The 25,923-nt window shown below is 49.2% G+C and overlaps 1 protein-coding gene across 1 annotated transcript in view; it reads right to left on the bottom strand.

Annotated features, from left to right (window-relative positions):
- Positions 398 to 25,923, bottom strand: part of LOC106502935 (plasma membrane calcium-transporting ATPase 4-like) — a gene marked incomplete at its 3' end in the record, with an annotated part of 57,264 nt that continues 31,738 nt past the window's right edge. Inside the window, 1 exon segment of the mRNA XM_018059999.1 lies at positions 398 to 796. Within this exon segment, the coding sequence (XP_017915488.1) occupies positions 398 to 590 (193 nt within the window).

Genomic DNA, 25,923 nt, shown 5'->3' with positions numbered 1-25,923 from the left:
ATTATACCGTAAGATCAGGGTAGGGAAGAATCATGTCTTCAACCCTTTGCAATCAAAGACTGATACTGAGTTAGGGACTTGATTATTTACTGATAAACACACCTCTAACATAAACATTTATAAGAGACATTCCCCCTTCTGCACAGTGATATAGAAAGAGAAGAAAGAATGATCTTCAGAGAATACCGCAGTCACTAAACCTCATTTCTGGGAGAGAAAGAATGTTTCTCTCCACAGCCTGACATCTTTTCCGTGCTTTGGAGACTGTACTTTGCCCACCAGGCACAGATAGAGCAGCAAGGTCTCCAGAAACATCCCTTCTCTAGAAGCCGACAGAACAATATATGTTAACACGGGCCGCCTTCCTCCAATCCCCCACCCCTGGCGTGGCCTTTACCTTCCACAGGGTTGGTTTTCAGCCTACTGCAGAGACTCGTCACTCCTCCGTAGTGGATGTTGATGTGGTCTATTGCGTCACTTGAACGCAGCTCCATCAGCTTCCTCAGGTCCATCACTGTGCAGCCAAACTCCCCTTCACGGCTCTCAAGTATCGAGTTGGCCGGCAAGGTGTGTTCTGTTGGGTTCGTCATTTTGCCTGCTGTTACCAAGCCCCTCAACACAAAATATGTGGACTCTCCCTTCCACTGATTCAGAGTCTCTCGTTTCTCTTCCTCACTTCTTCTTTCTTTCTTCTCTCAGAGTCCAGATGCGAATAACACCGACTATATCTTGTGCAGGAAGCTTCAGAGCAGCAGCCTGTGGTCCAGGTCCTTTCGTGTGTATGAAGCTTGTAAGCCTGAGGAGGAAGAGGAGGGGGGAACTGAGTGTGAGCCGGACCACGTGTTAGGATGACTGGTGTCCCCAGGTGGTGATGGACCAGGGTAGGTAGGTTCCTAGTTTAGACCTTTCCCAGATGGTGGTATAAACAGGATGCGCATGTTACCACAGAGGCAACCTTAGCAACAACCAGCAACTGCAGTGGCAGAGAGGTGGCAGGAGAGGAGAACGAGCAGGGCTCCCTGGAAACCAATGACAACTCGGTCTCTGGAATAAAGATTCAAAGGCAGACATGAAGAAACAATTAGAAGCGCATGGGGTCCAGCACCTGCAAGGACAAGAGGTACTCATCCCAGCACAAGGGTTTAGGTGACAGTTGGTATCTGAGCTGAACAGATAGCTCAGGCCTAAGCTGAGTGCACTGGCTTGGGAGAGGCCCCTTCTTCCCTGGGGGCCCCCCAGCAGCCTGTAAACTCCAGTGTAGAGAAGCAACTTCAGCTACACCCCAGCCTTCACAGCTCACCTCTGCTAAACCAAGCAACACAAACCCTACAGCTTGAGAAGCTTGGAAATAATGGGTTATGTGACCTCTAATGGCTCTCCCTGTCTATTTGGGGGATCTGCAACAGAATGTGTTAGTCTGTTTTAATCTTAGAATGTTTTCGTCTTACCTCTAAGAGGTGAGAAGAGATCAGGAAAGGAGTCCAGACCAGAGTGATCTGGAGGGCAGCCTGCCAGTCTGCCACCCTCCTCCACACCCTTCACCCTACCACACTCCTAACACACACATGTGCAAACCAGGAGGGCAACCTGGGAGGAGATGGCCACATCCCCTGCCGCCCCTCCGAACACTTGTTCTGACACTGTATAGAAATCCTGCAGCCTGACACAGCTGTCAACAGACCAGGTATGACGTTCAGATCTTGGAGTCTAGAAAGCTTTGGGGAGAAGAGGGTGAGTAAAACGCTCCAGCAGTGGGCGATGCAGGGTGGATACATAACGGGAACAGAAGGACCTCTGAGGAAGAAAGATAAGTGTGAAGCCTGTGAGTATTCAAGTTTCTCTGGGATTGCAGGAATATGACAGCTATCAATTCAGCTAGAGCCAAGGGCCACAGCAAGGTCAGTAGGGGGGCAAAGTCAGCTTGCGTGTGAGTGACAACGGAGGGTCTCGGCTCAGCAGTTCTCCTCTCGGGAAGCCATGTGTCACCTCGCATGTGCTGACTAGGGAGAGAGGGACGGGTGGGAACAGGGAGGATGAAGGAGAGAAAAAGGCTTATCCTAAGCCCTGTTCTCAGCTTCAGGCAAGAGGACTCCGCCACACACCAGCTACTTAAATGCCAAGGGGATCTTTCTGAACGTGGCACCAGAGCATTGAGGGCCCAGCCCTGGTCAGCCCCTCTTTATACATGGATGACGTCCTTGCTTCTAGACGATGAACAGCAAGCACAAGGGTCATCAGATAAGGGCTTGACTACTTTATTACTTTTCCAAAAATCACATGTGGCCGAAGTTATTAGATGGATAATTCTAATCCATCCTGTTATTGGTAGATTCCGCAGGGCTGGAGGAGGTTACACCCCTCCCTCTCCCAGGATGCCCGCAGCTTACTTCTTCTACTGTGAATTTTTAGTGCTATCCTGACTTATAAAGGGTTATACAAGCAGCGTTTTGTTGTTATTGCGATTGTTTTTCAAATATCATGCTCCCTTTTTAGGTGTCATTCCTAGGGAACAAGAAGAGAAGCTGAGGCAGTGTATCACACTCCTTTCAATCCTCCTGGCACCAGGACAGGCAGTACCATGGACATTTCTCTCCACTTCAGTTTCTTCTCCAAGCCTGGAAGCAGTGGGAAGGGCTACAGCAGCAAGAAGGCCATTTGACCCTTAAGTGGAACTCCCTGACCTTTGAAGAGGATGTTGAGGGCAGTGCTGATTGACAGCTTAACTGGAAATTACAACCTTTTTCTTTTATCTCTACCACCTACCGCCACATTTGTTTCATGAAGGCAGAGATTTTTCATGTCTTGCTCAGCGCTTTCTCCCCAGTACCCAGACAATGACCTACACAAAGCAGGCATTCAGCTAATTTTTTAGCTGAATAACTCATAGTAGAGTCAGAACCAGATTTACCATCTTCCCAAGACCCTTTTGAGCAAGTCACTTAGCTTTCCTAGAGCTCAGTTTTTTTAGGGCTCAGTTCCTCCCACCTTTTTTTTTAAAATATATTTTTTAAATTTTTTATTTTTATTTTACTTTACAATACTGTATTGGTTTTGCCATACATTGACATGAATCTGCCACGGGTGTACATGAGTTCCCAATCCTGAACCCCCCTCCCACCTCCCACCCCATATCATCTCTCTGGATCATCCCTGTGCACCAGCCCCCAGCACCCTGTATCCTGTATCAAACATAGACTGGCAATTCGTTTCTTACATGATAGTATACATGTTTCAATGCCATTCCCCCACATCATCCTACCCTCTCTCTCTCCCTCAGAATCCAAAAGTCCGTTCTACACATCTGTGTCTCTTTTGCTGTCTCGCATACAGGGTCATCATTACCATCTTTCTAAATTCCGTATATATGTGTTAGTATACTGTATTGGTGTTTTTCTTTCTGGCTTACTTCACTCTGTATAATCGGCTCCAGTTTCATCCATCTCATTAGAACTGATTCAAATGTATTCTTTTTAATGGCTGAGTAACACTCCATTGTGTATATGTACCACAGCTTTCTTTTCCATTCATCTGCTGATGGACATCTAGGTTGTTTCCATGTCCTGGCTATTATAAACAGTGCTGCAATGAACATTGGGGGTACATGTGTCTCTTTCAATTTTGGTTTCCTCGGTGTGTATGCCCAGCAGTGGGATTGCTGGGTCATAAGGCAGTTCTATTTGCAATTTTTTAAGCAATCTCCACACTGTTCTCCATAGTGGCTGTACTAGTTTGCATTCCCACCAACAGTGTAGGAGGGTTCCCTTTTCTCCACACCCTCTCCAGCATTTATTGCTTGCAGACTTTTCCTCCCACCTTTATCTGGGAGAAGAAATTGATAAATGAATGGCATTATAAACAGAAATAGTACCTGGAAATCTTAGATGAAAGATGACCAATGTCCTGTATAGGACACTCGAGTGATGTGAAAAGGTTAATTTGATCGTAATGAACTTTTGTTATCTAGTCCTTTAAGCAGAAGAGCAATAATCCCCATGTTCCCCTCCATCTTTTCTTGTGAGAGTGAACTCCCTCACCCCCCAAATGAATGGAAAATTCCACACAGCATTATTAGCAACAACCATTAGCTAGGTTATAACCATTAGCAACAACCACTTCATGGATCACAGCCTTGTCGTGGTAAAGGGGCCTGCATAACTGAATGAAGCTGTAAGGGCCACCCAAGACAGACAGGTCATAGTGAAAAGTTCTGACAAAACCTGGTCCACTGGAGGAGGAAATGGCAACCTATTCTAGCATTCCTGCCGCAAAAACCCTATGAACAGTATGAAAAGGCAAAAAGATATAACACGGGAAGATAAGCCCCCCCCCATGTCAGAGGGTGTCCAATATGCTGCTGGGGAAGAGTGGAGGGCAGTTCTTCATAGCTTCAGGAGGAATGAAGCAGCTAGGCCAAAGGAGAAATGATGCTCAGCTGGGGATGTGTCTGGAGGTGAAAGTAAAGTCCGATGCTGTGAAGAACAATACTGCATAGGAACCTGGAATGTTACACCCATGAATCAAGTTTGAACATGGTCAAACAGGAGATGGTAAGGTTGAACATTAACATCTTAGAAATCAGTGAACTAAAATGGATGGGAATGGGCAAATTTAATTTAGATGACCATTTTATCTCCTACTGTGGGCAAGAATCCCTTAGAAGAAATGGAGTACCCCTCATAGTCAACAAAAGAGTCTGAAATGCAGTACTTAGGTGCAGCCTCAGAAACAACAGAATGATCTTGGTTCATTTTCAAGGCACACCATTCAACATCAGAGTAATCCAAGTCTATACCCCAACCACTGATGCTGAAGAAGCTGAAGTTGACTGGTTCTATGAAGACCTACACTATCTTCTAGAACTAACACCAAAAGAAGATGTCCTTTTCATCACAGGGGATTGGAATCCAAAAGTAGGAAGTCAAGAGATACCCAGAATAACAGGCAAGTTTGGCCTTAGAGTACAATATGAATCACCGCAAAGGCTAACAGAGTTTTGTCAAGAGAATACACTGGCCATAGCAAACACCCTTTTTCAACAATACAACAGATGACTCTACACATGGATGTCACAGGATGGTCAATACCGCAATCAGACTGACCATGTTCTTTGCAGCCAAAGATGGAGAAGCTCTATAAAACAAGACCTGGAGCTGACTGTGGCTCCAATCATGAGCTCCTTATTGCAAATTCCAGGCTTAAATTAATGAAAACACGGAAAACTACTAGGCCATTCACATATGACCTAAATCAAATCTCTTATACAGTGGAGGTGACAAACCAATTCAAGGGATTAGAACTGGTAGACAGAGTGCCTGAAGAACTATGGACAGAGGTTGGTAACACTGTACAGGAGGCAGTGACCAAACCTGTCCCCAAGAAAAAGAAGTGCAAGAAGGCAAAATGGTTGTCTGAGAGGCCTTACAAATAGCTGCGAAAAGTAGGGAAGAGAAAAGCGAAAGAGAAAGAGAAAGATATACCAAACAGAATACAGAGTTCCAAAGGAGAGCAAGGAGAGATAAAAGGGCCTTTTTAAATGAACAGCACCAAGAAATAGAGAAAAGGCAATAGAATGGGGAAGACTAGAGATCTCAAGAACATCAGCGACAGCATGCAAGGAGAAGCACGATAAAGAACACAAACAGTTAAGAACCTAACAGAAGCTAAACAGATTAAAAAGTAGCAAGCATACACTATATAAAAAAGGTCTTAATGATAACCATGATGGTGAGGCCGCTTACCCAGAGCCAGACACCCTGCAGTGTGAAGTCAAGTGGGCCATAGGAAGCATTACTATGAACAAAACCAGTGGAGGCAACAGAATACCAGCTGAGCTATCAAAAATCCTAAAAGATGATGCTGTCAAAGTGCTGCACTCAATATGCCAGCAAATTTGGAAAACAGTGGCCACAGGACCAGAAAAGGTCAGTTTTCATTCCAATCCCAATGAAGGGCAATGCCAAAGAACCTTCAAACTACTGTCCTATTGCACTCATTCCATATGTTAGAAAGGTTATGCCCCAAATCCCTCAAGCTGGGCTTCAGCAGTATGTGAACGGTGAACTTCCAGATGTACAATCTGGATTTAGAAAGGGCAGAGGAACCAGAGATCAAATTGCCAACATTCACTGGATCGTGGAGAAAGCAAGGGAATTCCAGAAAAGCATCTACTTGTGCTTCATTGACTACACTAAAGCCTTTGACTGTGTGGACCACAACAAATGTGCAAAATTCTTAAAGAGATGGGCATATCAGACCATCTTACTTGTCTCCTGAGAAACTTGTATGTGGGTCAAGAAGCAACAGTTAGAACCACACATGGAAAAACTAACAGTTTCAAAACTGGGAAGGGAGCATGAAAGGGCTGTAAAGTGTCACCTTGCTTTGTTGTTATGTTCAGCTGCTCAGTCATGTCTAACTCTTTGCGACCCCACGGACTGCAGCACGCCAGGCTTCCCTGTCCTGCACCATCTCCTGGAGCTTGCTCAAAGTCATGTCCATTGAGTCGGTGATGCCATCCAACCATTTCATCCTCAGTCATCCCCTTCTCCTCCTGCCTTCAATCTTTCCCGGCATCAGGGTCTTTTCCAATGAGTCAGCTCTTTGCATCAGGTGGCCAAAGTATTGGAGCTTCAGCTTCAGCATCAATCCTTCCAATGAATATTCAGGATTGATTTCCTTTGGGATAGACTGGTTTGATCTCCTCGCTATTCAAAGAACTCTCAAGAGTCTTCTGCAACACCACAGTTCAAAAGCATCAATTCTTTGGCATTCAGTCTTCTTTATGGTCCAACTCTCACATCCATACGTAACAACTGGAAAAACCGTAGCTTGGACCAGATGGACGTTTGTTGGCAAAGTGATATCTCTGCTTTTTAGTATGCTGTCTAGGTTTGTCACAGCTTTTCTTCCAAGGAGCAAGTGTCTTTTCATTTCATGGCTGCAGTCACCATCTACAGTGATTTTGGAGTCCAAGAAAATAAAATCTGTCACTGTTTCCATTGTTACTCCATCTATTTGCCATGAAGTGATGGGACTGGATGCCATGATCTTCGTTTTTTGAATGTTGAGTTTTAAGTCAGCTCTTTCACTCAGCAAGGGGCTCTTTAGCTCCTCTTTGTTTTCTGCAATAAGGCTGGTGTCATCTGCATATCTGAGGTTACTGATATTTCTCCTGGCAATTTTGACTGAGCTTGTGCTTCATCCAGCCTGGCATTTTGCATGATGTAATCTACATAGAACTTAAATAAGCAGGGTGACAATATACATCCTTGACGTAATCCTTTCCCTATTTGGAACCCTCTGTTGTTCCATGTCTGGTTCTTGCTTCTTGACTCACATACAGGTTTCTCAGAAGACACATAAGGTGGTCTGATATTCCCATCTCTCTAAGAATTTTCCACAGTTTGTTGTGATCCACAGAGTCAAAGGCTTTAGCATGGTCAGTGAAGCAGAAGTAGATACTTTTCTAAAATTCTCTTGCTTTTTCTATCATCCAATGGATGTTGGCAATTTGATCTCTGGTTCCTCTGCCTTTTCTAAATTCAGCTCAGTTCATGTACTGTTGAAGCCTAGCTTGGAGAATTGTGAGCGTTACTTTGCTAGCGTGTGAAATGAGTGCAATTGTGTGGTAGTTTGAACATTCTTGACATTGCCTTTCTTTGGGATTGGAATGAAAAACTGACATTTTCCAGTCCTGTGGCCACCCTGCTTATTTAACTTATCTGTAGAGTACATCATGGAGAAGGCACTGGCGACCCACTCCAGTACTCTTGCCTAGAAACTTCCATGGACGGAGGAGCCCGGTAGGCTGCAGTCCATGGGGTCGCTAAAGATTGGACACAACTGAGCGACTTCACTTTCACTTTTCACTTTCATGCATTGGAGAAGGAAATGGCAACCCACTCCAGTGTTCTTGCCTGGAGAATCCCAGGGACGGGGGAGCCTGGTGGGCTGCTGTCTATGGGGTCACAAAGTTGGATACAACTGACGTGACTTAGCAGCAGCAGCAGAGTACATCATGCGAAGTATCAGGCTGGATGAATCACAAGTTGGAATCAAGATTGCCAGGAGAAATATCGATGAACTCAGATATGCAGATGATACCACTCTAATAGCAGAAAGTGAGGAGGAACTAATGAGCCTTTTGATGAGGGTGAAAAACGTGGCTTGAAACAACATCCAAAAAACTAAGATCATGGCATCCAGTTCCATCACTCCATGGTGAATAGAAGGGAAGGGGATAAAACGCGTAAGCAGTGACAGATTTTCCTTTCTTGGGCTCCAAAATCATGGCGGCGGATGGTGACTGCAGCCGTGAAATTAGCATATAAAAGTGGAGATGTCACTTTGCCGACAAAGGTCTGTATGTAAAGGCAAAAGTATGATCTTTCCAGTAGGCATGTCGGTGTGAGAGATGGACCGTAACGAAGACTTGAGTGCTGAAGAGCCGATGTTTCATTGGAGCCGATGTGACATTGGAAAGACTCTTGAGAGCCCGTTGGACTGAAACGAGATCAAGCCAGTCAATCCTAAAGGAAATCAACCCTGAATATTCATTGGAAGGACTAATGCTGAAGCTATAATACCTTGGCCATGGATGTGAAGAGCTGAGTCATCGGTAAAGACCCCGATGCTGGGAAAGATTGAAGGCAAAAGGAGAAGGGTGTGGCAGAGGATGAGTTGGTTAGATAGCATCACTGACTCAGAGCCGTGAGTTTGAGCAAACTCTGGGAGATGCTGGAGGACAGAGGAGCCTGGCGTGCTGCAGTCCACTGGAGGCGGGAGTCGGCCGTGACTTGGCAATGGAGCAACTACGGCAGGGCAGCCTGGGGCCTCTAGAGGAGCAGGGGCAGCCTGAAGAGCCCAGCGTCTTCCACGTCCACGGATGACCAATGCGAAAAGGCCAGTTAAGATCACAACACTTGGGGCAAGTAGAAAACAGTGAGGCTGCTCTGCTTCTGGCCGCCCTTGAGACACACACAGGCCAGGCACGAAGCTGCTGGCACAAAGTCAAGGGGTGCTGCCCGCCTGGGACCCCCTTTTGAGCCGGGCTCTCTGCGAAAAGTGCTTCTGGAATTCAGAGGCATAGCAGGAGCCAGAGCCAAGGCTGCCCTCCCTCTGCGGCCGAGCTTGCCTAGCCTCTAACCTTATTAGGCAGCTGGCAAAGCAGGGCCGCTGAGTGCTCAGGCAGCCTCAGTCCCGGGCGCAACGCTCTGCTGCCCGGGAGGCCGCCGCCTCCCGTCAGGTCGGGATCAGTCACGCCGCTCGGGGCTTTCTGGGTAAGGCTGCTCTCACTCCCTGTTTCCAGCATTTTGCCAGCCTAATGATGACAGGACGGAAAAGGGAATTTTCACCCCTTCCTGCGGGGTCAAGAAATCCTACTACTTACATGACCACTAAATCATTTTAATTTTTTTCCTCCTCAAGTTCTGTAATAGCTGTTGTACAACTTGTAGTGACACGTGACAGGATTTGGCATACCGATTTTAGGTAGGACGGCTGTGACTCCCACCCTACAGGTGAAGACGCTGAGATTCAAAGCCATGAAAAGTGCCTTGTTCTTTGGCAAGTCAGTGGCCTTTGCTGTGCGGTCCTCTGTGCCTTACTCCTCCCCTCCAATCTGGGCTTCTTCATTTTCTGATAAATATCTAACAGGTTCTTTGCCACCACTTAGAGGAAGTACTGACTCTCGCACTTACTCTTTCTCTTTCAGAACGAGTTCCCTCACATTCCACCCAGGGTCAGAGATCCCCTCCAGCTCCTACACATACCTGAGAAGCAGAGCGCCCTACACTTCCTGATGACTCAATTTGCAGCTAACCTCCCTAGCAAGTTCCAAAGTGAGGAGCTGCCAGAGATAAAAACCTCATGTCTTAAGCCACCAAGCCATAAACAATAGTCAGATGCTGTTTTCTCCAATTTTGCCAAGAAATCTCTTACTCGTCGAAACCTTCCTGGGGTGCTCTCAGAATACGAGGAAAAAAGTTAACTTCCTATGGATGGGACAGAGTAGGGTATTTTGAGGATCTGAAAGGAACCCACCCCTGAATCTCCGCTGCCAAAGGCTGCTAATGACTCTGGCGTGATGCATGGGAAATGAAGTATGACTGGAAACAGGAGAAAGGAAATGGCAGGGGGCCGCGGGCCCAGGCTGCAGGCTGGTGGCCACAGTGAGACCTGCCGGGAATTGTAAGGAGCTCAGCTCCAGCCTCTGGGCTGCCGGCAGCCGCTAGGGTGGGGGTGGCACAGGAACAGGATCCTGACACCTTATAATGCGCCAAACTGAGCACGAACCCTGCCTCAAGCCCACCCTTTCCCATTCAGAGAGAGAGTGTCATGGAAATACACACGTGTTATTACTGATAAACAGCAGCCTAGGATCGCAGCTGTTAAGTAGTGGTTGGTCCACACATAGTCATTATTCTCATTATTCCACATATTGTTTCTCTGAATCTTCATTAACAGCCTTATAAGGAGGGCGCGCCTTTTTATAGGAGGGAATACAGATTTAGAGAACGAGGATTTGTGTCCTAGCCTGAATCCAAACCCTCAATTGCAAGGTCAATCCTCTACGAAAATGGAAACAAAGCTACAGATTTACTTCCTAAAGCTTGACGAGAAGCCCCTATAAACCTAGCTGGCCCAGAGCCCCTAAAGGGGGCTCTGTTTCCCACACATCAGGGAAACACCTCCTTACCTCTTTCAGCTTCCTGGGCAACCACAGCAGTAGGTCACAGCTTATGAGGGGCTGACACCCTCCACTCCAGCCCCGCCCCCACATACATATGCCCCGGCCAGAATGCCCTTGGCTTCAGATGGCATGACTCCAGGTATATCCAGTTCCCACTCAGAGGCTGAAGGAGGGGGCTGAGGGCTCCCTGCACTCCATCCCCTCACACTCAGGGCATCAGCCCTGGGATGGGGAGAGGTGCAGAGACACCTCTTCTCTTCTTACTCCCGCAGGGGCAGTTCCCCACAGTGTCTTCAGCTTCACTCTTTGTCTCGTTGCTGGCATACCTCTAAGAGGCCTTTCATGAAAGCTGGCAAGCACCTGCACATGGCAGGCTGCCCTGCATGAGACATCCTTGGCTGGCCCTCCTCTGAAAGTCTAAATATCACGCGGAGGCTGCTTTGCTCCATCCTCATGACATGACAGGCCTCTTATTCCCATGACCAGAGGCAGGCCCACCAGCACCAGTTCTCACCGCTTGGGTCGCGCAGCCGCCCTGCTTGTGGTTCTGGCCACTCCTTCCCTCCCCCTGCTCTAGTGCCTGCTGGCTTGCCAAGCAGACCTGCGTGCACGCCCTTCTCCAGTCTCCGAGGCCCTGTGGAGGCATATGGGCAGAAGGTTGGGGCAGAGGATGCTGGCGGGAGTTCAGGTGGTGGGTGGCACTCCCTCTCATCGCCAGCAACAGCCAGGTTGGTGCCAGGAAGCCAAGGGAGTGCTGAGGCACCAAAACTAGGCCTCCGTACTGACCACAGCATGACACACTGCAGCCTGCGGTGCTGGAACCCGATGCTAATTCTCTGCCAGCCCCTGGGCCTGGGTTCTGGTGGGTACTCCCTCCCTAAAGTGAAGACATCACTTGCTGGTGAGCAGGGGGCTTACATGTGGCCTCCTGGCCTACCGCTTCCTCCCCACAAGCCCGCTACCCAGAGAAAGTGAGTGTCTGACTCTTTGCGACCCCATGGACTGTAGCCCGCCAGGCTCCTCTGTCCATGGGATTTCCTAGGCAAGAAAACTGGAGCGGGTTGTCATTTCCTTCTCTCGGGGAATCTTCCTGACCCAGGGATTGAACCCAGGTCTCCTGCATTGCAGGCAGATTCTTTACCATTTGAACCACCAGGTAAGCTACCCTGAGAAGGTCTTCTTCAATTCAGTAGCAGAAACGCAGTGCCAGAATCACAGCATCTGTGTAGAGAAGATGTGGAGCCCTCAAGCCCTGGGTCTCAGGGATTCAGAATGTCCCCCTCCTCCTTGGAGCCACCTTGCACTTGACCAAACTAAGTCTATGTCTGTGGTGACAGAGTTGAAGGCAACCTGGGATCCCCTCTCCCACTGATGGGCAGAAAAAATACATAAGCTAGATAATAGAGAGGACCATGCAACAAAAATACAGACCAGATGTACACACAATATTGCTGACCTTAAAAACAGTGCTTAGTGCAGGTAATAAAAGGTACTTTAACAAAAATTAAAAACATATGCATCTGAAGCAAAACTATACATTTTCAGGGATATATTTAAACAAAAAGACACACATTAGGCTGCTGCTCACAGGGAGGGAAGGGAAAATATGTGGAATATGGGAAACAGTGAGCACAGGAAGGGTCTTGCATGGATCACGGTAATACTGGAACATGAATCCACAGTACGATTGACTCCAACAGTCTGCACCTGAAACTGGAAAAAGATAAAACAGACTATGCTACTGAAGCCTTTCAGACCTGGAGGGGCTGTACTGTCTAAGATATGCTATGACAACGTGGACAAAACTTACCAGTTGCGGCCAGATGCCTTCAGATGGCAGGGAGAAGGTCAGGCCCACAGAGAGCACAAGCTCTCTCTACACAGTGATGCCAAGAATTGGCCCAAGGCTGATGATCCTCTGTTCCTGATATCTATTGATCCAGCCCCTGTCAGAGACCCCAGAACCATCAAGGTGAAGACAGGAAGTTTCATGACATGGGTTGGGAAACTGAAGCTGAAATGTTCCTAACAGGGCACTGTTACCCTCCTGGATTCATCCTAAAAATAGCATCAGTAGATCAAAATGAAAATGTGCGGTCCCTTGGGCCTAGAGCCATAGGGAATATACCCTATTTCCAAATAATCGGAGTCATACTGGCCTGGGTCACCCCTATGGCTGCCTGTGACTCAGGGGGTGTTAAGGGAGTGTTCACAGGAAGCTGGGGCTCAGGAGAAAAAGAGAAAAATGTAGAGGGTGGAAGAGTGGACGAAGGAGGACAGGAGCTGACTTCAGGCGGGAGTAACTGTCCATTCCGGAAGGCCTGTTGTCTGAGGCAAGGAGTGCTGGCCAGATGGTGGGAAATGCTCTGGACACAGGTTAGAAGGCCACCTTCCTCTTACACTAAGTGAGGAGCAGCTGCTTGAAACCGGGACAGTTAGCCACTAGGTCAGCAGACAGGAGGCAGACACTTGGGCAGCAGCTTTCGCAGACCCAGGACACATACACTCATGGGCAACAGACTGCCTTTCTTGGTGCTGAGGTGGTTTTTTTCACGTTTTGGCCCCATGGGAAAAAGAGGGGGCGCTCTTTAGCAGCTGGACTATATCCTGTGTTATTTTTAGGAACAAATTTCAAGAGAGCCATGCCATGCTCACGGAGAGGGAGAAGGTCCGTCTCCCTTGGCTACTGGAGTTGCTCAGCATCTCGTTGCTCCCAGACCTCAGGCTCTGGTGGAAGCCTCAGGGTACGAGGGAGGTCACATGTCATCCACCACAAGGGTGTGCTGTGGGCAGCTGTCCCAGGGGCTCATGAGGAGGACGCAAAATACCATTCCTGTGTGCCCCGGAGTACCACACGGCCTGGCTGGCACTCCCGTTGCCTCTGTCCGCTTCATGACAGTCTTATCAGTATAGACAGCCACCCCCGGCCCTGTCTAATCCAGACCTCTCAGCCCAGCTAGTTCCTGGGAGCTCCAGACAAATGGGCAAAGGCTCCGTGCCAAGAAGATGGCACTTATCAGGACAGAGATCCGGGAGCATCCCACTCTCCTCTGTTCATACACTGTATAGTCAGGAGACGCTGAGTCGGCGTGGGTCCTCTGAAATTGGGCAGGTCACACTCTCCTGCACTTGGAGCAGCGGTTCCGAAACCTGCATGAGCGTCAAGACTCCCGAGAAGTTGCAAGCCCTGCTTTGAGTTCCCTGGGTCTAAGAGCAAATTGCTGTTGGCTGTCTCTTTTGCATATGGTAGCTGCCCTCTAAGGGGTCGCACAGAGTCAGACACGACTGAAGCGACTTAGCAGCAGCAGCGGTGTAGGTTTTCATGTTACTCTCTCCGTACATTCCACCCTCTCCCTTCTCCTTGACCCCGTGGCTATAGCTCTGTTCTCTATGTCTGTGTTTCCATTCAGTTCAGTTCAGTTCAGTCGCTCAGTCGTATCTGACTCTTTGCGACCCCATGAAATCGAGCACGCCAGGCCTCCCTGTCCATCACCAACTCCCGGAGTTCACGCAGACTCACGTCCATCGAGTCCGTGATGCCATCCAGCCATCTCATCCTCTGTCGTCCCCTTCACCTCCTGCCCCCAATCCCTCCCAGCATCAGAGTCTTTTCCAATGAGTCAACTCTTCACATGAGGTGGCCAAAGGACTGGAGTTTCAGCTTCAGCATCATTCCTTCCAAAGAAATCCCAGGGCTGATCTCCTTCAGAATGGACTGTTTGGATCTCCTTGCAGTCCAAGGGACTCTCAAGAGTCTTCTCCAACACCACAGCTCAAAAGCATCAATTCTTCGGCGCTCAGCCTTCTTCACAGTCCAACTCTCATGTCCATACATGACCACTGGAAAAACCATAGCCTTGACTAGACGACCTTGGTCGGCAAAGTAATGTCTCTGCTTTTCAATATGCTATCTAGGTTGCTCATAACTTTTCTTCCAAGGAGTGAGCGTCTTTTAATTTCATGGCTGCAGTCACCATCTGCAGTGATTTTGGAGCCCAGAAAAATAAAGTCTGATACTGTTTCCACTGTTTCCCCATCTATTTCCCATGAAGTGATGGGACCAGATGCCATGATCTTCGTTTTCTGAATGTTGAGCTTTAAGCCAATTTTTTCACTCTCCTCTTTCACTTTCATCAAGAGGCTTTTGAGTTCCTCTTCACTTTCTGCCTAAGGGTGGTGTCATCTGCATATTTGAGGTTATTGATATTTCTCCCGGCAACCTTGATTCCAGCTTGTGTTTCTTCCAGTCCAGCGTTCCTCATGATGTACTCTGCATGTAAGTTAAATAAGCAGGGTGACAATATATAGCCTTGATGTACTACTTTTCCTATTTGGAACTAGTCTGTTGTTCCATGTCCAGTTCTAACTGTTGCTTCCTGACCTGCATACAGATTTCTCAAGAGGCAGGTCAGGTGGTCTGGTATTCCCATCTCTTTCAGAATTTTCCACAATTTATTGTGATCCACACAAAGGCTTTGGCATAGTCAATAAAGCAGAAATAGATGTTTTTCTGGAATTCTCTTGCTTTTTCTATGATCCAGCAGATGTTGGCAATTTGATCTCTGGTTCCTCTGCCTTTTCTAAAACCAGCTTGAACATCTGGAAGTTCATGGTTCACATATTGCTGAAGCCTGGCTTGGAGAATTTTGAGCATTACTTTACTAGCATGTAAGATGAGTGCAATTGTGCGGTAGTTTGAGCATTCTTTGGCATTGCCTTTCTTTGGGATTGGAATGAAAACTGAATTGCTTCCCTGCAAAAAAAAAAAAAAAGACTTCCGGGAGGGTTCCCAGAGTTGCTGGTTCAGGAAGTCTGAGGACATGCGTTGAAACAAGTTCCCTGACAAGGGGATGCTGCTGCTGGTCTGGGTACCACACTTGAGAAGGATGCAGAGTTTACAACCTCGTGAGAATCTCCAGCGACACCAAGATAAAGCAACCGAGGCTCCCAGCAGAGGCCCAGACCCAACATTGTCCTCGGACCCAGGCTGACAGGGGATTCACACGAGGGTCTTGTCCCATCTCCCCCTCCTTTAGTCTTTCCAGAATGTTGATCTCTGCTTCTGTTCATCTCAGTGCAGCCTCGTTCCCAGGGAGACCCATGATCTTCCCAAGGGAAGCCCCTGTCCTGTGAGTCCTTGAGAAAACAGACTTGAGAGAAGCTCCCTGAAGAGGCTGCAACAGAAGCCAGGATTTATTTAGAAAGTTAAAACAAGCTGCCTCGTGAGGTTCAGAACCCGGACCCCTTTTGGGTTCATGTGCAGCTAAGCACCCCCTGCACTTTGGTTCTGACTTTGCAGATGAGAGATGGGGTGATGCCCAGGGGAAAGAGAAGCAGCAGGCAGGAAAGACACCCACCCCTCACTTCAGGTTCTTGGGATGTTACCGCTCCTCAGCACATCTGAGGGCTTCCTAGGTGGCATAGTGGGTTCCTGACAGTGCAGGAGACGCGGGAGCCTCGGGTTCGATCCCTGGGTCAGGAAGGTCCCCTGGAGAATGAAATGGCAGCACACTCCAGTGTTCTTGCCTGGAAGATTCCACAGACAGAGGAGTCTGGAGGGCTACAGTCCACGGGTCGCAGCGTCGGACACGGCTGCACATCTGGATCCCATGCTGCCTCGGCTCTGCCATTTCCCACGGTCCCACCACACCTCGGATTGGGGTGGGGGGTGCCCGCTGCTCTGAGGCCCAGGAGGCACGGGTGTGGCGGGTGAGCCGCAGCTGCTGTTTTCCAGCCGGGGCGACAGGCTGCTATAAACACTTGCTGAGGTTGCTATGGCAAAGTGAGAGTGGAGCCCCACGATGGTGCAGCTATTTATGTGCGTGTAATGGCAGAGTGGCCGGTTTTTTTTTTATTTTACTTTCAAAGTTTTCCTTTCCCAACCCCCAAAACTTCTTTAAAAAAAAAAAAAAAAAAAAGAGCTATGGCATCTTTCCTCAGGAAGAGAAAGGCTGTATTACAGAGTCTGGGATTTGAACCAGCACGGGGAAGACTAAAGGAGTGCAGTCAGCTCCTTTAAAGAGGGAAACGCATGGCTTCTTGCCCCTACCTGCCTCTGCCTCGGCTCAGCAAGGGGAAGCCCCAACTCTGGGTTTTCTCACCTCTGAACCACTGGCTCTGAGAAGAGACAAAGACGCTTTGTCCTATGCCTTCCTGTCAAAGCTGGCTCCAGCCAGCAGCATTCCTTAGGTTCCCTGTGTCCCCACCAGCCCCCACCGGATGCAGGTTTCGTCAGGACCAAGACACGGGGTGGTGGGAAGACAGTCTCAAGACGATCACCCTCCGCTGCCAGCCCAGCTATGGGTGCAGAGCCATTCCGCATGGATCCCAGATACTCCTGGCTAGAGGGCTGTAGGAAATGACCTCTGAGGTACCTCTGCAGGGACACTTGTTTCTGCCACTTGTACAGAGAACTTTCATTCAATTCTCTCTTCTCAGGGAGCTCTCGGGGGAAAGGATACTCCTGTAGAACAAGGTTTAAGGTCCAAGTCAGGATGGTAAGGTCCTCTCACCAGCACCAAGGAGCCAGCATTCAAGGTTCAGATGCTGGAGGATCATCGAAAGCAAGGTTGATTTATCCTTGGACACCAGGACACTAGGCACGTGGGAAAAGCTTTTCGTAGAAGTAGGGAGTATTTTCCGGCTACTGGATGGGGCAACACAGCCTCCTACCTTCTCCACTTGCCCAGGCAAATGTGAAGTAATAAACACGCACAACGAAATGCGCCATCAGGCATCAGCATCCCCAGAGGGAGAGAGTGGAAGATTACCGTGCGGGATCTCACACCCACACCCACGCACAGACACAGCTGAGCTGAGAGTGTGTGCTGACCGATAAACACGCCAGGTACCAGACGACATCTAAGGGACAGAGTGCCACCTTGCAGAAACAGCTGGTTGGAATGCAAAAGATGCTGAAGGACTTTACCGTTCCTCTTTCTCCACCTTATTCTAGTTCCTTTCAGATGGTTACTTCCTTAGTAGGAGGAAAAAACCCCACCTGCCGAAGGGCATATTAATCAGATTAAAAATAAACTTAGGGGCAGTTCTAACAAGAGCAAATCACACAGACGGTTCAATTCTTTCCATCTCAGACTGTAACAGAATGCCTCCCAGATGCCACTATGGCTCAGAAAGGCTATCAATGAGAACAGTCCCTAAGGGGAAGAGAGAGGCAGAGGGGGAAGTTGCTGCTGATTCCACAAAAGAAGCACCCCCTGCTGCCCCAGGAGAGGTCAAAGTCCTAACTGACAGCCTGGGTTAGCAGATACAATCTTGCTGGGAAAATCAGCAACCTGGGACAGAAATCAGTCTTGGCAGCACCTTGAGGTCAAAGGACCAGAGCGGGCATGGTCTCTAGGCTTGTCAAACCAGCTGTCGCCAGCACGCCACTGTCCCTGCAGGGCAGGAAGGGAGGGCCCAACATGGGCACCGTCTTGGGCTGCGGGGAGCTGACTGAGGCTGCCCCAGACGCCAGGGCTCCTGTTGGTAAGTCTCGGGGCATTTACTCAGGCTGAGCGGTCGTTCCTTAGGAATACACTGAAGACAAAGAAGCGGACATGCCCTAGAACCCCCATGGCAGACTAAGCTTCCAAAAATCTCGGTTATAAAGAGCATTTATTCAAAAGGGCTCAGATGGACATAGGGCCCATTGTTGAAGGAGACAACGGGCAGGCAGAGAGGTGAGTCAGCCCCAGCTGGCGGTGGTTTATGCGTCGCAAGAGAAAGTGCAAGGTACTGTGTATTCTGGGCGAGTGGAAAGGGTGTCTCACCTCTTTCCCCCAGCTCCTGCCTCAGTGCCTGACCTAAAATGTGGAGGTCACGAATGAGCGACCCTTCTCTGTTCCCATGCACTTCTGTTCCCAGGGGAAAGAGAAAGATGGAAGGCCGGGAAGGGGACCCAACCTGCACAGAGAAGCCACTGTTCAGTTCCAGGGGCCTGCCCTCAGCACAGGCCCGGCCCCGCAGCCCCTCGGGGGCTGTGGGGCTGGCATACTGGAGGCCCATCACCCTCACTCTCCAAAACACAGCCACAGTCTCCAGGACACAGCCACAGGGCTTTTCTGCTGCGGATGGAAGGGAAACCAGCTACAGGAATCGCTGCAGGAAGCACCTGCCCTCTAGGCAGAAGCAAAGACCAACTATACAGAACTCAGGTTCTCCTGATACCCATTCAATTCTAAACTCCCACGCACTGCATTTTAAACATCACTGCCATACCTCCAAGGAAAAACCTGGGAGAACCATGGTGATTGTTTCTTGGGGAGAGGTCTGTAGGAAGTGGCAGAAAAGCATGTTTTCTGGATTATTTCTGAAGCACTGCACTGCCAGAAATCATGGGGAAAGCAGCCAGTACCAGTCTCTTTTGCCTCATTTTTCTCTCTATATCTCAATTCTAAGCCTTATTTTTTCATATTTCTGTACATCACTTTCCACATCTCTCCCTCACTTCCTGCCTGCTTCCTTTTCTTTCTCTCTGCCTCTCACCCTCACAACCTATCTATTTATCGGTCTGCCTATCTGTCTATCTCAATCTCAAAATCTCTCTCCTTCTCTCTTTTCCACATTTCCAGTGGCAATCTAATTGGGCAGAATTCCATCCTCCTTACCTGGGTAATTTCTGAAACCAATCAGCCCTGTCAAGTCCACATCGGCTCAAACAGCAAAGGAGTCTGGGAATGCTCAGAGGCGAGCGGGGCACTCGTGGGGCTGTCACGGCTAGTCCCCGCACAGGGCCAGGTCTACCCGTGTCCCTCGGAGAATGGCCCAGAGACAGGCAGGCTAAACTCTGAACCAACCTGCATTCTCCCAGACCTACCTGGAGCTTGCCTGGCTAAGTCGACTAAGTAAGTAAGTAAGTGAAAGTCGCTCAGTCGTGTCCAACTCCAGGCCAGAATACTGGAGTGGTAGCCTTTCCCTTCTCCAGGGGAATCTTTCCAACCCAGGGATCGAACCCAGGTCTCCCACATTGCAGGCGGATTCTTTACCAGCTGAGCTACAGGGGAAGCCCGGCTAAGTCGAATATGTAGCATCCAATCATGCTTGAAGCAGAGGCAAACACTGAGGACTCAGAAGTGAAGACCCCTAACAGAAGCGGTGGGAAAGGAAGGATGGGAGACTATTCCCATGGGTAACAAACTGCAGTCAGGATCTCGTATGCTCAGCCAAGTTCCCAATCCAGTATAGATAGGAAGTGACCTGACGGAGGAAGAGGCTGGGAGATTAGACAGATAAAACACATCTGGGGCCACAACTGGACTCCCGCTCCTCTCTGTGCCGCCACAGAAGCTGAAAATTCACAACTGAACATGATAAGCTAGTCCTACCCAACCATAAGCTGCAAAGTGGCTCCACTGTTTCACTTGAACTACACTGTAAGTCTATCAAATTGGGGCTGGGAACAGACAGATGGAGGCGAACATTCAGCTCCCTGGTGACACGGTCACCTTCTCCTAGCTCTCCCCACCACTACGCAAGTAAGTATTCAAGGATTCACAGAGGGATCCAGTGGGGGAGCAGCAAAAGGCATCCTAACCCAGCGGGGCCAGACCTCCATAGGCATCTCACACTATTTGTCTAACATTTGCTTCGGCAAAAATTTGCTGGAGCACTCTTCCCAGCTTCTCCAGTCTCACACGTCCTGGCCAGCTGTTCCAAATCAGTTAAGACCCGTATCAGCAGAGAACAATCCCTTCCAGTGTAGCGGGGAGGTCAGCGCCCGCCCTTCAGGGCTTCAGCCCGAGCCCTCCCTCTGCAAGCTGCCAAGTCCAAAAAGAGGCCAAGGACAGGCTACCCCGCGTCCCGCCCTCCCTCCTCCAACAGCCGGCGCAAGAGGATTCCTTCTCGGGGACGTCCCACAGCAGCGAAGCCATGGAAACTTTGCCGTCTAAGGCTGTGGAATTCTTCTACCGGGCGCCTGCAGTTAATCATCACAACTCCCTGGATGCCCAGCTTGGGACTTTAAAAGGTAGCACCAGAGCAAGAAGTACAAACATGTCAAGAGAGAAAAGAAAAAAAGTTGAGGCAAGCTAAAAGATAACCAGCTTCAACAGTCTTCTAAGTAACTGAGTAGTTATGAAAAGTGAAAGAAGAAAGAGGCAAATGAAAAATGCGTGGACCACAGCTTCAGGATTCCCAGCTAATGTCTACATTTATATTCCAGATCCTGCAGGAAATGTTGCTTCCATTTCTAACCAAAGGGGTTGGTTCGTTTGAAACTTTCTTCTTTGAGGAGAACTGAACATTCAGAGGCTCCTGTCCCACTTTGGAAAAACACGTTAGAGTCCAGAGCTGTGAGTACAAGGCTTTGGAACATTAACTCCCAAGATGGTAGAAGTGGCCTCCTAAGCCAGGTTGCCATGGTTTCCAGGAGAACAAACAGAATATGGCCCTAAAGAGGGGTAGGAGGGTGAACTGCCTTTTTCTCCCGATTGGAGTCGTTTCAAGAGCCAAGACAGGAGGGGGGTATGGCAAAACGAAGCGACGCTTACAGAAGGTTACAGGGGAAGGACAACGGTCAGTCTTCATTCTTAGTTCCCATTCTTCCTGGGGAGGCGAGGGTGAAGGCCCTGCTTTTAGGATGATAAGGCACCATGTCGGGGAAGAGTTAAACTCAGGAATTACGTAGGAAGATGAGCAACCCCTCTTCTATATGAAATGCCCAGCCAACCTAACCTAGGAGGCAGGGAGAACACAGGCTGTAACCGAGCTGCTCCAGGAAAGGCTAGGCCCCTGAGTTTCGCCCAGAAGTGATATATAGAGGCGCTGTTTCCCCAGAACTGAGGCCTACCCCTCTGGTCACTTCCTACACCAGCATCGGTGCACTGTCTCCCCAGGCCCCGGTCGGGACTCCTTACTCTCACTCCAAAGGACCAGATGGGGCAGAAGAGTGTCGAGTGCGAACGCCACCACGTCTTTCCAGCAGGGGTGCTCAGCTGAACGGGGCCACCTGGTCTAGGAATTCCCTTTCATGCGCGTGACAGCTCTCTGCATTGTACAAGAACCCCCTGGATGCCTCCTCCAGAGTTCCTGCCAGCTTGACTCACACTGGAGAGGTGGAAAGGACAGAGCTGACCAGGACTCTCTACACCCAGAAGCGGCGAGTGTAGGACTTTTGTAGGTTAAGTACCATGTAGGCCCTGCTAGCTTCTCAAAGCAGGGTAGGGCCGGGGGTTGACTGGCCACAAGCTAGGAGGCAGGTTTATCAGTGAGTGCACTCCAGAGTTAAATTCCTTGCCTTTTCAGGGAGCAAATCCTCTGCATTTCCTACCAACTAAAGCAAACATCTCCCAGAACCCCAGTCCTTCCCCTTTGGGGAAAGCCTGATGGAAATCCCCTCATTTCACACTGAAGCTTCTATCAAACACTGTGCCAGGCACTGGGACAAAGAGACTGCAGTCTATGTGGGAAAACGGGGCCGATAACGCAAAGGAATCTGCATTAGGTGTCAACCAAAGGGTGGAAATGCCTCCCTTACCCATCCGCCCGTGTGTATCCAGCACCTCCAAGGTCTGCCCCACAGGCCAGCTGGCAGCCAGGACGAGATCACTCACAGAACCCCTGCCCCCCAACTCTGGGCCCCACCCACACCATATGCAAAGGGGAACTTTCCAGAGCTGCTCCATACAACACACGGGTGTGCACAGCGTGCCCCGAGAATGCTGAGCCGATAGTGAGCGGGCACTGGGAGATGAGACACGCCAAGTTCTGCCAGCTGGGTGATGCATCCACGGGCTGGGTTCATCTGAAGGCAGCACCTTGCTAACATCGTTAGAGAGGTGCCGTACAGGCTGGCAGTGACACTTTGCGGTCAGCCCGACACACTGCCTTGGGTCACTGGATTCTAAGAAATGCCTAAGGAAGAAAAGTGGAAGTGAGCCCAGTGTGGGCTCGGCTGGGCACAGACCTGCCTGCGGCCCCAGGCTCTGCCCCGCGGGTCTTCCTGAGCAGCACTAGACTCGCCTCCCCTCAGCCACTCTCATCCAAGTCCGTCCTTCCTAGGCCTTAATTTTCCCATCTGGAAAAAGGAGATAGTGAAAGTAAGTAACTGACCTCATATTAGGCTGGGAGGTGATTACTTCTTTCGTATCCAAAGGCTCTTTGCCTTTGGATGGAGATCAGGGGCATTAAAAAGCTTTAGCAGAATGGAGGCAATCAAGGCCGCCCCTTTGTCAGAGGCTCCCGGTACCTCTGGCTACCTTGTCCTTACCCTTCTTAGCACCTGTTCTAGATCCTGGCTCTATGTACCAGGAGGATACTGATACTCCCCCTTCACGGATCTCTCCAGAATCTCCAACTTTTTCAGCCGTATCTGGGGAGTTCGCCTGAGGTTTTCTGTTAACTGGTGTCAGGAAAACCAAGCAGGAAGGCAGAAAAGTTCATGGGAGTCAAAGAAGACTGTGGTAAGAACTCATGTCTGCATACTGCTTTATAGTTTCAGAGCACTTTGACGTGATCTGAAACAGCCTTTAAGGATAAGCAGGACTATGGTGGGAAGGGACAGTTAGAGAGTTTGGAATAGACAAGTACACACTGCTATCAATATATTTAAAATGGATAACAACAAGGACCTACAGAATAGCACAGGAGCTCTGTTCAATGCTATGTGGCAGCCTGCATGTGAGGGGCGTTTGGGGGAGAATGGGTACGCGCATATCTTGGGCTGAACCCCTTTGCTCTTCCCCTGAAACTATCACAACATTGTTAATTGGCTATGTCCCAACAAAAGTTCAAAATCTAAAAAAATAAAAGCAAAAAAGATAAACGGGACTGATGATCTTCCTTCTCCAGATTTCATCACACAGGGTCTTAAAGGTGACATAACTCGGCTACGGCACACAGGCACAGAGAGAGCCCGGAACCTGAGACACACTACGCGCTACTAGCTCTTATTTAAAAGGTGGACAGAAGCCAACGTAAGGGAGGAGAGCAGCCTATGTGAGCAATCAGGTAATTTTAGCCCCGCCCAGGACACTGGAGCTGAGAGATCCCTACCCTGATGAGCTCAGAGGGTTAGCACAGGTGCTCCACTCCCTTTGAGAGGGAGCTGTGAGACACCCTGAAGATACGTCACCGTCAGAGTCAGGGCTACCTTGGGCGCAGACTGTGGTCCAGATAAGGGCTCCAAAGCTCTGGTGCATCGCGGGGCTGTAGGAGGGAAAGCAGAGAAGGGAGAACAAAAACAGGAGGAGGGAAGACTCAGAGAGAGGAAGAGAGCCTTCTAAGGGAACTCCCAGGTACAAAAGTCTAAAGAAGACCGGACATGTTGTCTGTTCAGAAACCCTGAGATTATAGTATAGTACACGCAGAAATACTGACCTGCCAAGCAGAAGACAGAAATGACACAGACTGGTAAGAAGAAATATACAAAACAAAGCATACAAAAGCTCAAAGATATAAACACGAAATCCAAAGCTGCTCTAGAATCTCTATACCCTGTGCCTGCAGCTCTGACAATGGAGCGCCTCTGGGGCGAGGCCGGCTCTGTCCCCAGGAAGGCGGCAAAGGCAGGCTCGATGCCCAGGTAACCCTGCTCTCTGTTCCCACGAGCACTTCTGGGTCTGCTGATGTCAGCACATTAAGTACCTGTTGGGAAGAGACTTCTGGAAGGGTGAAACCCGGTAGAGGCTTCAGAGCAGAGTTTACAAACAGCACACTTGGCTGCACCTGCCCTCACCTTCTGGGACAGTGACCCCCTCCGTGTTCTACTGCAAGGAAAGAAACTGCTCTCTCCATATTATTGCAAATTATGATGCACCGAAAGAAAAGATTAAAGTCCAAAGATTAAAGAAAAGGGAGCGTTCATCAACAGATGAATGGATAAACAAAATGTTGCATATCGAACACTGTATCGATCGATGCGATGAAATATCATTCAGCCTTAAAAAGGAATGAAATTCTGATATATGCCACAACATGAATAAAACTTGGAAAAGTTATGCAAAGTACAGACGCTAGAAGCAAAGGATGAGCACTGGATGAGTTCACTTATGCAAAGTGCCTACTCCAGACAAATTCAGAGAGACAGGAAGCAGCATGGGGGCTGCCTAGGCTCAGTTGCGGGTGGGGGCTGAGTGATGTACACAGATTACTGTTTAATGGTACAGTTTTCTTTGGGATGATGAAAAGTTCTGGAAATGGATAGTGGTGATGGTAGCGAAACAATCTGAGTGTAATGAATACCACTGAACCGTGCATTTAAAAAATGGTTGAAAGGGTACATTCTATGTGTGTTTTACCATAATAAATTTTTTAAAAGATGAGAAAGCAAACAGAATAGTGGTGGTACAAAGAGGTGAGAAGGGAAGAAACAGTCTAGCTCAGGACTGTGGAACCCACTTGCTGCGGCCACCAAGAGCTCAGCCCCATCTTGGCAGCGAAGGCAGTGGCCCAGCGGCCCAGAGGGCAGCTACCCCAGACTCGCACAGAGCTGAGAGCCCACGGAGGGTCTAGCACATCAGACAACTCACCATCCTGACACGGAGGCGTGGCCAGGCCAAGGGGAGGGGAAACCGGGCTTTCTGAACACCATGCTCTGTGTGTTGGGGTGGCCGATGGCATAGAAGGGTGATCTGGGCAATGCTCAATGCATCCTTTAAAGCAGCAGATAAAAGAGTCAGCCTTCATCCACTCATTCTCCCAAAGTCACCCCATTATCAGCTCAGAGCACCTCAGTTTCTGCTTAGAACAGGCACAGCTTCCTGAGTCACGATGAAAACACAGGGTCCCCAGTCTTTCTGAGTACATCTTGTATGACCTCTCTTGATCCTCCCAACAAACATGGGAAGCAGATACCACCACCCTTATTTTACAAAGAAGAAAACTGGTTAAATATCTTGACTCTGGCCACAGGGCTTCCCCTGGTGGCTCCGATGGTCAAAGCGTCTGCCTGCAACGTGGGAGACCCGGCTTCAATCCCTGGTTCAGGAAGAACCCCTGGAGAAGGAAATGACAACCCACTCCAGTACTCTTGCCTGGAAAATTTCATGGATGGAGGAGCCTGGTGGGCTAGAGTCCATGGGGTCGCAAAGAGTCGGACACTTCACTGGCCATGTAGTAAAGCAGGGCCAGAATCCAAATCAGGATGTGACAAGGGCCACGCTTTTCCCACAATGTTGCCTTGAAGGTGCTTTCCAGACATGAGGGCTCTTTCGCTCAGTCACCTTTCAAGATACAGCGCAGTGATCAATCCCGGATCCACCATCACAACCTGCTTGACCCTGGGAAAGTTACTG

This window comes from Capra hircus, chromosome 16, assembly GCF_001704415.2.
Source record: "Capra hircus breed San Clemente chromosome 16, ASM170441v1, whole genome shotgun sequence".
In the NCBI taxonomy this organism is placed as follows: Eukaryota; Metazoa; Chordata; class Mammalia; order Artiodactyla; family Bovidae; genus Capra; species Capra hircus.
The sequence above is the reverse complement of the archived record's forward strand: the minus strand, read 5'-3'. Positions and strand labels throughout refer to the sequence as shown.